We start from the raw sequence: 12963 nt of genomic DNA, 5'->3' as shown, positions 1-12963 counted from the left end.
CTGGCAACACCATCCAGGTGAGCATCCAGCACACGTGGAGCCTCAAACACTGCAGGTAGGAATGAAAAACGAACACCAGCACTAGAAATCCATTGGCTGTTGCTTATGACATTATACATGGATGACTTAACATGTAACCTGGAAATACCACTCCAGAGTATTTGCTCCAGAATGAAATCCCATGCTCACAAAATAAAAGGTGTGTAAATATGTATAGCATCTTTCTTAGTGTTAGAAGCTAAGAATAAGTCAAAAGTCTTTCTAAATATAAAGGAATAAACCAAGTATAAAACATCCATCAATGGGACGCTTTTCCACAGAAATGTGACACTATTGATGCAGAACTGAAACTAGGAGAATCTCAAAGACATGAAGTGAGGGAAGGGAAATAGTCTCAAAGACTACAGAGGTTGTGTGGCCTGAGACATTCACACAGCCAGCCTAGGTGTGACAGCCGAGGTGACAGTGTTTGGTTGGACTTTATCTCTTTCTGACCCACCCCCACATGATAAGTTCCTCTGCTGCATGTTGAATTTTGTCCTATGTTCAACAATGCTCTGATGTATGGAGTCTCCACAGACTGAACCTCACCACCTCGGACTCCTCTGAATGGAGAGTTGCTGAGACCAGAATCTGATATGTGTTCTGACAGCAGCTGTTCCCTCCACTGTCTCTGGCTCTGCCTCTCTCCTGCAGGTGAGGAAGAGTAGATTAGGAATCCTCCACTGAATCCATCTGTCTCCTGCACCTGACTCTCCCACAACACGAGGCCCAGACCTTCCTCACACTCAACTACAAATGAAGTCAGTTTTACTGGAACAGATTTGCCCCTTGGTTTAGTGGATTGCTCCAGCTCCCCCTTTCCCTGGGTAAATTCTGCAGCTGTAGGTGGGGACAAACTGAGGGATCAGTATAAGAGTGGTTGGCAGATGAATTTCTTTGAGGCTTGCTTGTCCTGGTGGCATGAGACTCCTGCCATATAAGTCAGGTCTGGGGCGACCAGGCTCCCAGCATCCCTAGTGGACTGTGCCCAGGGCTAAGCTTCCATCCTGGGAGTGGGGATGCATACAATGAGTGAGTCCCACATCTCGGTGGCACCTGCAGGGGCTTGGCCTCTACAGAAAACAGCTTGGGATCACTGACATTCTGTCCCTCTGGGAAAGAGTCCTCTTAACAGGAGCTGGGCACCGGGAACGCTGTGTATTGGCTACAACAGTCTGGAGTGGAGGTTGCAGCCAGGCTCAGTGGCACACGCCTATAGTCCCAGCTCCTTTCACTGGAGTTTCCATTTGTTGAGCTGGGGTGGGGAAGGAAAAGAACATACATTGACTCAAAACCCTAGCTGTTCCCTCTGTCAGTATATTTTTTGGAATAAATGCTTCTTCATGGGCTGTATGCCAACAAGGCCATTTGTAGACACTTTAAATATATTGATTTTTAAAATTCAAATTCAAGTTAGTTAACATGCAATGCAATATTAGATTCATGTATAACATATGGTGATTCAACATTCCCATACAACACCCAGTGCTCATTATGAGTACACCCCTTCATCCCCATCACCTACTTTCCCCAACCCTCCATTCATCTTCCCTCCGGTAACCATCAGTTTATTCTCTATAGTTAAGAGTCTGATTGGTGTGCTTACTTGTTCCATGGGTTAAGGCCACGACTCTTGATTTGGGCTCATGTATTAATCTCACTGTTACTGAGATTAAGCCACACATTGGTTCCTGTACTGACACCACAGAAACTGCTTGGGATTCTCCTTCTCTCTTCCTCTACCCCTCCTCCCATTCTCTCTCAAAATAAATAATAAACATTGAAAATATCATCTATTTCTTGGTTTGACTCTTCCTCTTATTTTTCCCTTTGTTCGTTTGTTGTTTCTTAAATTCTACGTATGAATGAAATCACATATTTTTCTTTCTCTGACATATTTCATTTTTTCCAAAGATTGTGCTGACTTTATTTTACTTAATTCAACAAACAAGGGACTCAGTAACGTACAATGGGGTCCAGAGGAATGTGGATGAGTAAGAAATTAAATCTAGTGAGCAATAGCACTTTGGAAAAACTCCTTAGGAGAAGTGAATTAAACTAAGCTTTCCCTCCACCTGTTTTATTGAGGTTTACTCAACACACAGCACTATGTAAGTTTCAGGTGTTCAGTATGATGATGTGACTTACATATATTGTGAAATGATTACCATAGTGAGTTTAGCTAATATCCACCATCCGTAGATTAAGCAGAAAAGTAAGAGAAAATAATGTTTCTTTCACTTGTGATGGAAAAACTTAGGATTAACTCAATTCATTAACTTTCACACATACCACAAAGCAGTGTTCAGTAGTCACCATGTTGTCCATTACATTCCTAGGACTTATTTATCTTCTAACTTGGAGTTTGTCCCTTTGACCACCTTCATCCGATCCCCTCCCCTACCTCTGGTAACCACCTATGTGATCTTTTTTCTTTGTTTAAGATGAAATTTATCGTCAAATTGGTTTCCATACAACACCCAGTGCTCATCCCAACAGGTACCCTCCTCAATGTCCATCTCCCAATTTCCCTCCCTTCCCTCCCCCCATCAACCCTCAGTTTATTCTCAGTTTTTTAGCATCTCTCATGGTTTGCCTCCTTCCCTCTCCATAACTTTTTTTCCCCTTACCCTCCCACATAGTCTTCTGTTAAGCTTCTCAGGATCCACATAAGAGTGAAAACAAATGGTATCTGTCTTTCTCTGTATGACTTATTTGACTTAGCATCACACTCTCCAGTTCCATCCACGTTGCTACAAAAAGCCATATTTCATTCTTTCTCATTGCCAAGTAGTATTCCATTGTGTACATAAACCACAACTTTTTTATCCATTCATCAGTTGATGGAAACTTAGGCTCTTTCCATAATTTGGCTATTGTTGAGAGTGCTGCTATAAACATTGGGGTACAAGTGCCCCTATGCATCAGTACTCCTGTATCCCTTGGGTAAATTCCTAGCAGTGCTATTGCAGGGTCATAGGGTAGACCTATTTTTAAGTTTCTGAGGAACCTGACACTGTTTTCCAGAGTGGCTGCCCCAGTTTGCATTGCCACCAACAGTGCAAGAGGGTTCCCATTTCTCGACATCCTCTCCAGCATCTAGAGTCTCCTGATTTGTTCATTTTAGCCACTCTGACCTGCATGAGGTGCTATCTCAGTGTGGTTTTGATTTGTATTTCCCTGATGAGGAGCAATGTTGAGCATCTTTTCATGTGCCTGTTGGCCATCTGGATGTCTTCTTTAGAGAAGTTCTCTGACTTATTTCAGGTAGCATAATTCTCTCTAGCTCCAACTATGTCATTACAAATGACAAAATGTCATGCCTGTGGGCCTGAGAAATATTCCAGTGTGTGTGTGTGTGTGTGTGTGTGTGTGTGTAGATATATCACATATTTTTTACCCATTCATCAATCAAACATCACACGTGGGCTCTCTTCATAGCTGGGCTGTTTTTGATAGACCTGCTATAAACATAGAGGTACAATTCCCTTAAATTAGTGTTTATATGTCCCTTGAGTAAATACCTAGTAGTGAAATTCCTCAATCATAAAGTAGATATACCTTTAGCTTTTTGAGGAACCTCCATACTGTTTTCCAGAGTGGCTGCACCAGTTTGCATCCCACCAGCAGTGCAAAAGGGATCTTCTTTCTCTGCATCCTCACCACCTGTTGTTTATTGTGCTGTTGAGTTTAGCCATTCTGTTCAGTGTGAGCTGATATTTCATTGTAGTTTTGATTTATATTTCCCTGATGAGGAGTGATGTTGAGCATCTTTTCATGTGTTTATTGACCATCTGCATGTTGCATTTGGAAAAATGCCTATTCATGTTTTCTGCCAGTTTTTTAATAGGATTATTCAGTTCTGGAGTTGAATTTTATACTATATATAGAAAACCTGAAAAACTCCACCAAGAAAACCCACTAGAACTGATAGAGTAAACCAGTAAATTTGCAGCATACAAAATCAACATACAGAAATTTGTTACATTCCGATACAACAAAAATGAAGCAGGAGAAAGAGAAATCAAGGAATCAATCCCATGTACAATTACACCAAAACCCACAAGATACCTAGAAATAAACCTGACTAAAGAGTTAAAAGATCATCACTCTGAAAAATCTGGGACATTTATGGAAGAAATTGAAGAAGACACAAAGAAACGGAAATATATTGAAATTATTTGAATTATTGAAATATTGAATTATTGGATTAAAAGAAAAAACACTGTTAAAATGTTGATACTACCCAAAGCAATCTAGACATTCAATGCAAGTAATTAAATGCAAATATCCCTAATGCCAGTATTCCTCACAGAACTAGAACCAATAATTCTAAAATCTTCATGGTAGGGGCACCTGGGTGGTTCATTTGGTTAAGCATCTGGCTTCAGCTCAGGTCATGATCTCACAGTCCGTGAGTTTGAGTCCCACATTGGGCTCTGTGCTGAGTTCAGAGCTTGGGGCCAGCTTCAGATTCTGTGTCTCCCTCTCTCTTTGCCCCTCCCCTGCTCATGCTCTCTCTTTTTGTCTCAAAAGTAAATAAAAACATTTAAAAAATAAAATTATCACGGAATAACAAAAGACCCTGAATCCACAAAGCAATCATGAAAAAGAAAAAAAGCTGGAGGCATCATAATTCTGGATTTCAAGCTATATTACAATGCTATAGTCAGCAAGACAGTATACTACCTGCATAAAAATAGACACAGAGATTAACATAACAGATTGGAAAACCCAGAAATTGACCCATAACTATATGGTCAACTAATCTTTGACAAAGCCAGAAAAAGTATCAAATGGAAAAATGACAGTCCCTTCAACAAATGGTGTTGAGAATACTGGACAGCAACATGAAACTCTAATGAAACTGGACCACTTTGTACAATATACACAAAAATAAATTCAAAATGGATGAAAGACCTGAATGTGAGAAGGGAAACCATCAAAATCCTAGAGGAGAACACAAGCACCAACTTCTTTGACCTTGGCCAGAGCAACTTCTTACTAGACATGTCCCCATAGGCACGGGAAACAATAGCAAAAATGAACTTGGGACATCATCAAGATAAACAGGTTCTACACAGCAACAAAACAATAAAAAAAAAACTAAAAGGCAACTGACAAATGGGACAAGATATTTGAAAATGACATATCAGATAAAGGGTTAGTATTCAAAATCTATAAAGAACTTATCAAACTCAACAGTCAAAAAACCAAATAATCCATCATGGAGAAAGAAGATGTGGTATATATATACAATGGAGTATGACTCGGCAATCAAAAAGAATGAAATCTTGCCATTTGCAACTATCTGGATGGAACGGGAGGGTATTATGCTAAGTGAAATTAGTCAGTCAGAGAAAGACAAAAATCATATGACTTTATTCATATAAGGGCTTTAAGAGACAAAACAGATGAACATAAGAGAAGGAAAACAAAAATAATATAAAACCAGGGAGGGAGACAAAACAGAAGACACTCATAAATATGGAGAACAAGTTGAGGGTTACTGGAGGGGTTGTGGGAGGAGGAATGGGTTAAATGGGTAAGGGGCACTAAGGAATCTACTCTTTAAATCATTGTTGCAGTATATGCTAACTAATTTGCATATAAATTTTTAAAAATTAAAAAAACAAATATGTTAATGAAGAAAAAAAAGAGAAAATTACCTCCACATGATCATGGCTACTATGAAAGCCCACATCTGAAAGCATATTGAACAGTAAAATACTAAAACCATTCCTGTCACATCAAGAGCGAGGCAATGATGATCACCCCCAACATAAGTATTCCACATGATAATGTGAAGAATAAACATGCTGCCTCAAACCATATAATCGTGTCACATTGCTGATTTGGATGAAAGTCACATGAGAAACAGATAGTCCAAGTACACTGATGACCATTCTTTGTCCCTTGACAGCAGGATATAAATCTCCTTTGGGAAACTCCCTTCCCTGTGCCAGGAGGGGAGAACCATCCTTAGCACCAGAATAAGGAACTCAGGGACAAGAAGGTTGTGCAAACAAACTTAGTTACTTGTTGAAAAATTAAATACCCCCAAACCACACCTTTGCCTTAACTCTTGCCAAATCCAGTGTTTTGTTGTATGAAAGTCACAAGTGCCACCTGCTTTGTTCATTCTCTGTGTGTCATATTGTTAGGAAGCCCAAACACTTGCAAAATGAAATTTATTCTCCCCTTTAGATCAGTGTTGTGTCAATGAATCCTTACACCAGGTGAAACCCCAGAAGAAAAGAAGGGAAAAGCATTCTTCTCCTACAACTGGAAGAAGTACATACAAACTTTGGCAATAAAAAGAAATAAAAGACATTTAAAACAATGAGAAGGAAGAAAAATGACCAGTTTGCAGATGACATGATCTTAAACAAAACACTAGATATACCACAAAAATATTAGAACTAATTTTTTAAAAATGAGGAAAAGTGCAGGATGCAAAATGAACAAAAATAAATAAGTAAAAAGTAAGCCACCTGTGATTCCACAAACCAGCATGAAAATACATTTAAACCAAATAAAAAAATTATACAACTGAAAATGGCACAGAATAACGTATTTGGGATTAAATTTCAAAAGTATTAAAACTACTTGTAGAGTGAAAATGACCTTTGTTGATGAAAGACCTGTAAAATTGCACAAGTGCCTGCAAATATAACTATGCTCACATATTAGAATGCTTCATATTGTTACAGCACCATCCACATAAACTAATATATAAGTGTGTCCCTAACGCTGTCGTTCACTTTTAAAGATTCAAATCTAAGTCTGGACTTTGATATATATGTCAGAGCACGTGCAAATTGGGCCCTCTCTGTGCTGATAAAACCAGCCCATCCCAGACCCTACAGCTGGGAGAGGAGCCCCAACCCCAGGACTCCCAGGTGTTCCCATCTGTGATCAGCACAGAACAAAGACACCTTATCATGGAGTTTGTGCTTGACTGGGTTTTCCTCATTGCTCTTTTGAAAGGTAATTCATGGTGAATGAGAGACACTGAGTATGTGAATGGATATGAGTGAGAAACAGTGGATGTGTGACAGTTTCCTGACCAACATGTCTTGTGTCTGCAGGTGTCCAGTGTGACGTGCAGCTGGCGGAGTCTGGGGGAGACCTGGTGAAGCCTGGGGGGTCCCTGAGACTCACCTGTGTGGCCTCTGGATTCACCTTCAGTAGCTATGGAATGAGCTGGGTCCGCCAGGCTCCAGGGAAGGGGCTGCAGTGGGTCGCATATATTTATACTGATGGAAGTAGCACAAGCTACACAGACTCCGTGAAGGGCCGATTCACCATCTCCAGAGACAACGCCAAGAACACGCTTTATCTGCAGATGAACAACCTGAAGACTGAAGACACGGCCACATATTACTGTGCTAGAGACATGGTGAGGGGACTTCACTGGGAGCCCAGACACAAACCTCCCTGCAGGAGGGGATCAGCACCACCAGGGGGCGCACACTATGCACAATTCTGGTTTGTGTTCCCAGGAGCAGGTGCAGATGGAGGTTACAGGCAGGTTTCCTGTCAGGGTCTGGGGCTTCCTCTCCACACAGCAGTTTCCCCAGGGAGCCTCCCTGGATATATGATTCTCTGTTTAACTATTAATTATCTGAATTAGCAACTGTGTTGTCATAGGGAAACTAGACTAACATCCACAAAGACACAGTTGTTTGCACTTGCTCTACTCCAGTCCCTCAATATGACTGAATTACAGATTTCCTGAGGCACAACAGCTGAACCATTACAGGATTCCCAGATGCGCTCCCTGTGCAGCCAGGACCACAGGATCCCACAGCTCCCCATTATCTTCACCCAGCACTTGTCCCAATCAAACAACCTGACAACTTTCCTCCTGGCACTTGCTACTCAGGACTTTAATTGAGCTACAGCTTTATTCAATTCCTCTAAAGAAGAGATAATTCATCTGCATGTATTAGTCAGGATTCTACCGAGGAACAGAAACCAAAGCACATTGGTTTATATGACTAAATACATTGATAAGCCCCACATTCCTCTCTCACATGCTGGAGACCCAGGAAAATGTGTGATGTAATTCTCTTCTGATTCTGAACTAGTGTCTAGTATCAGAACGTGGAGAGCTGATGATGTAACTCTCAGAACAAGGACCAGAGGAGACCAATGTTCCAATTCAAACACACACATGGGAAGTAAAACTGAGGGAATTCCTCCTCCCTCTGCATCAGTTTTATTCAGAACCTTAATGACATGGGTGATGTCCAGGCAGATAGAAACTATGGATAGAAATGCCAGTCTCTTCTGGAACACATCACAGACATCCACAGAAACAGTGGGGAATCTGGGCACCCATGATGCAGTCAAGATGACACATAAAGGTAATCATGAGAAGTCAAATTTCTGTAAACGCGGAGCTCAAAGACTGAAGATTTAGAAGTCCATACCATGACTGGCATGGAGCCTGGTGGGCATAGCTGAGCTTCTGTGGAGGAGGGCAGAGTCCCATAGGGGGCCTTTTGGTCTGAGAATCCCCTGGGAGACTTGGGGAGAGACAGTTCCCTTCTCGGGGTGCATTTGGTAAAGAGTGCATTTCCTCTCATGGGGCAGGAGAGCTAACGGGTACCATTGCACTGCCATGGTCATTACCGTAGGAGCCTGTGCTGAGAGCAGCTAACTGAATGCTGCCTTCTTGTTGTCCTTCACCATGAACTCCAAGACCCTAGTGTTCATGCAACTGCCCTTCTGGGATAACCAGATCCAGTCAAAACACAGCAAGACCATCTCCCAGGGGATCAGTAGGGTCCCTGTCACCTTGAGTTCATACAATTTGGAGTTTTCAAACCCAGCTAGAGCTCCTGAGATAAAACATAAGAGCCCTGTGCCGCCAGGTGGGCAAATGGTTTGGACACAGACAGGCGAATGCAGTGTTTTGATGGAAGCCTGGGACCCACGAGTACAGATTGTTCTCTCTGTGTGAGGGCTTCCTGAACAGGGGAGGCTGGGAACTCAAACTCCAGGGACTAGAGAGGGAGCTGATGCCAATATTTCCTCTCCCCAGTCAGCATGGACAGAATTCAGTGAGCAGCACAGCACCTTCCAGTAGAAGCTGAGCCACTGACACCAAGCTATACCCCTTTGCCTTCCTCAGGTGCTTCCTTACTAGGGAAAGAGTGCCTGGAAACCAGACCAGCACCATGCCTCTCCCTCAAAAGACCACATATACCCCCACAGGCACCAAATCTACTGACCATATAGTGAGGCATAGCTTCACTTTTAGGGGAAATAAGAATTAGCATCTCTTCACAGGCTGAAAAAAACTCACCTAGTTAAAATTCACAACATTGTAGACAAGGTCTAAACACTCATCACTGGAGACAAGGAGAAACTCTGCAGAGGACTTAGCTGAGGGACAGAACAGCCAATATAAGACAGCACAGTGCACACAGAACGTACAACAAATGCTTCCTAAAGTGTCAAGCCCTCAACAGTAATTGTACACCTCTCAATAAAGACACTACTCTAGAAGAGAAAACATAACAGGATTTTCTAAAAGACATAAGAAAGTGGAGACATAGACATACACCATGATCGAGGAATTCATCCCCCCCCTCAAAAAAATGATAAAAGGTCATTGCCAGGGATATTATTAAAACACATATAACTAATATGCCTCAAACAGAACTTCTAAAAACTCTCACAAGGAAATAGAATTTTTGAAAACTATCATAAGGATACTAGCTGTGCTTGAGAAAAGCATAGGAGACATGAAGGAAACCCTTACTGCAGATAGAAAAGACCTAAAACCTAGTCATGCTGAAATTTTAAATGTTGTAACCTAGATGTGAAACTGATTGTTTATGATGACCTCAAGGCGGAAAGAAGCAGATGAATGAGTAAGTGACACAGAAGATAAAATTATCGGGGAAATGAAGCAGAAAGGAAGAGGAAAATTGAAATATTGCATCACAAACATATACTTAGGGATCTCAGCAACTCCATAATGTTTAATAAAATGCTTTTCAAAGGAGTCTCAGAAGAAAGAGAGGGATAAAACAAGGGAAGAAGAGTTATCTGAGTGAATTATCATGGGAAATTCCCAAAACTGGGAAAGGAAACAGACATACACATCTAGGAGGCACGTAGAACGCCATTAATTAAAAAAAAATCAGGCCAACACTGAGACATATCATAGTAAAATTGGCAAAATACACAGAAAAAGGAAAACCCTATAAGCACCAAGACAAAAGAGGTCATTAACTAAACAAGGAAGATAAGAGAAAGATTATGGCAGATGTATCCACAGAAACCTTCAGGCAAGAAGGGAGTGACATGATGTCCACAACATGCTCAGTTGAAAATTATGCAGCCAAGAATACTTTCTCCAGAAAGGCTGTCATTCAGATACGAGAAGAGATAGAATTTCCCAGAAAAGCAAAAACCAAAGGAGTTCATGGCCTCTAAACCAGCCCTGCAAGAAATATTAAAGGGGATTCTTTGAGTGGGAAAGGAAAACTAAAAGAAACAAAGACTAGAAATAAGCAGAGAAAATCTCCAGAAACAGTGACTTCAGAGGTAACACAATGGCACTAAGTTTGTATCTTTCAATAATCACTGTGAATGTAAAAGGGAAAAAATGGTCCAATCAAAAGACATAGGATATCAGAATGGATTTAAAAAATGCAAGACCTTCTATAAACTACATACAATAGACTCATTTTCAACCCAAAGCAATGTAGATGGAAAGTGAGGGGAGGGAGAACAATTTATCAGGCTAATGGACGTGAAAAGAAAGTTGTAGTATCATACTCATATCACACTAACTAGATTTTAAACCAAAGTCTGTTACAAGAGATGAGGAACTCAGTACATCATCATGAAGGTGTCTATACAGCGAAAGTATATAAAGCTTTAAATATTTCTACATCAAAAGTGTAAGCACTGATATACATAAATAAATAAGAAACATAAAAAACTTGTTGATAATAATACAAGAATAATAATAAAGAACTTTAACACACCACTGACCGAAATGGACACATCACCTAAGCCAAAATTAATAAGGAAACAATGGCTCAAAAAGGCACACTGGACCAAATGGACTTAACAGATATATTCAGAACATTCCATCCTAAAGAAACAGAATACTCATTCTTTTTGGCTGCACATGCAACATTCTTCACAACAGATCACATACTATGTCATAAGTCAGCTCACTACAAGTTCAAAAAGACTGAGATCATACATACATATTTTCATACCAAACACTAAGAAACGTGAAGTCAACCACAAGAAAAACTTTGGCAACGCCACTAATACATAAGGTTAAAGAACATTATGGTAAAAAATGAATGAGATTTTCAGGAAATTAAAGAAGCAATAAAAAATACATACATGCAACTTAAAATGAAAACATGTCAGTGCCCCATCTGGATGCAGCAAAAGTGGTTGGAAGAGGGAAATATACAGCAATGCAGGCCAAACTCAAGAAAGAAGAAAAATCCCAAACACACAACCACTTCACAACTAAAGAAGCTAGAAAATGAGCAGCAAGTAAGCCCTAAAGCCAGCAGGAGAAGGTAAATAAAAAACAGTAAAGCACACAAATGATAAAGAAAGAAACAAAACATTAGACAGATCAATGAAAATATAAGTTGGTTTTTGGAATCATAAATAAAAATGATAATCCCAAGGCCAGATTTACCAAAAACAAAAGAGAAAGGACTAAGTCAATATAACCACACATTTAAGAGGGGAGATTATGGGGCGCCTGGGTGGCGCAGTTGGTTAAGCGTCCGACTTCAGCCAGGTCACGATCTCGCGGTCCGTGAGTTCCAGCCCTGCGTCAGGCTCTGGGCTGATGGCTCGGAGCCTGGAGCCTGTTTCCGATTCTGTGTCTCCCTCTCTCTCTGCCCCTCCCCCGTTCATGCTCTGTCTCTCTCTGTCCCAAAAATAAATAAACGTTCAAAAAAAATTTAAAAAAAAAAAGAGGGGAGATCACAACTAATAGAACAGAAATGCAATTAGAAGAGAATATTTTGGAAATTTATATGTTAACAAACTGGTCAATCTGGAAGAACTGGATAAATTCCTACAGTAATGTAAACTACAGTACCTGAAATAGGAAGAAACAGAAAACCTGAACTGACTGATAATGAACAAAGCAATTGATCCGTAATCAAAACTCTACTGAAACACAAAAGACCAGGGCCTGATGGCTTCACAGGTGAATTCTACCTGATATTTAAAGAAGAGTGTACATAATCTATCTAAGTAGCATAGAAGATTCTAGACTTCTCAAACTGTTCCAAATAATAGAAATGGAAAGAAAACTTACAAACTCATTCTATAAGAACAGTATGACCATAGTTCCAAATCAAATTAAACCCCACTAAAAAGGAGACTTAAAAGCCAAAAGCCCCAATAAGCATAGATGCAACAATTATCAAGAAAATAATTGCAATTGAATCAAAAAATATGTTAAAATTATCATTTACCACGATCAGGTGGGATTCATTCCTTGGCTGTAAGGGTGGTTCAATATTCACAAATGACTCAGTGTCATACAACACATCAATAAGATAAAGAATAAAAACTATATGATCCTCCCATTATATGTAAAAAAAAGAGCATTTGAGGGGGGCCTGGGTGGCTCAGTCGGTTAAGTGTCCGACTTAGGCTCAGGTCATGATCTCGCGGTCCATGAGTTCGAGCCCCGCATCGGGCTCTTTGCTGACAGCTCAGAGCCTGGAGCCTGTTTCGGATTCTGTGTCTCCCTCTCTCTCTGACCCTCCCCCATTCATGCTGTCTCTCCCTGTCTCAAAAATAAATAAACATTAAAAAAATTAAAAAAAATCATTTGACAAAGTACAGAAAACTTTGTAATAAAAACCCTCAACAAGGCATAGAGGAAACATACCTCAACATCAT

General features: G+C 40.4%; 1 gene segment (V, D, J or C); it reads left to right on the top strand.

Annotated features, from left to right (window-relative positions):
- The first annotated feature begins 6945 nt into the window (after positions 1 to 6945).
- On the top strand, positions 6946 to 7678 carry LOC106978278 (immunoglobulin heavy variable 3-74-like). The segment is given in 2 exon segments: positions 6946 to 7032; positions 7134 to 7678. Coding segments are annotated over 2 exon segments (591 nt in total).
- The last annotated feature ends 5285 nt before the right edge of the window (positions 7679 to 12963 follow it).

This window comes from Acinonyx jubatus, unplaced genomic scaffold (assembly GCF_027475565.1).
Source record: "Acinonyx jubatus isolate Ajub_Pintada_27869175 unplaced genomic scaffold, VMU_Ajub_asm_v1.0 scaffold_21, whole genome shotgun sequence".
NCBI classification, from domain to species: Eukaryota; Metazoa; Chordata; class Mammalia; order Carnivora; family Felidae; genus Acinonyx; species Acinonyx jubatus.
The sequence above is the reverse complement of the archived record's forward strand: the minus strand, read 5'-3'. Positions and strand labels throughout refer to the sequence as shown.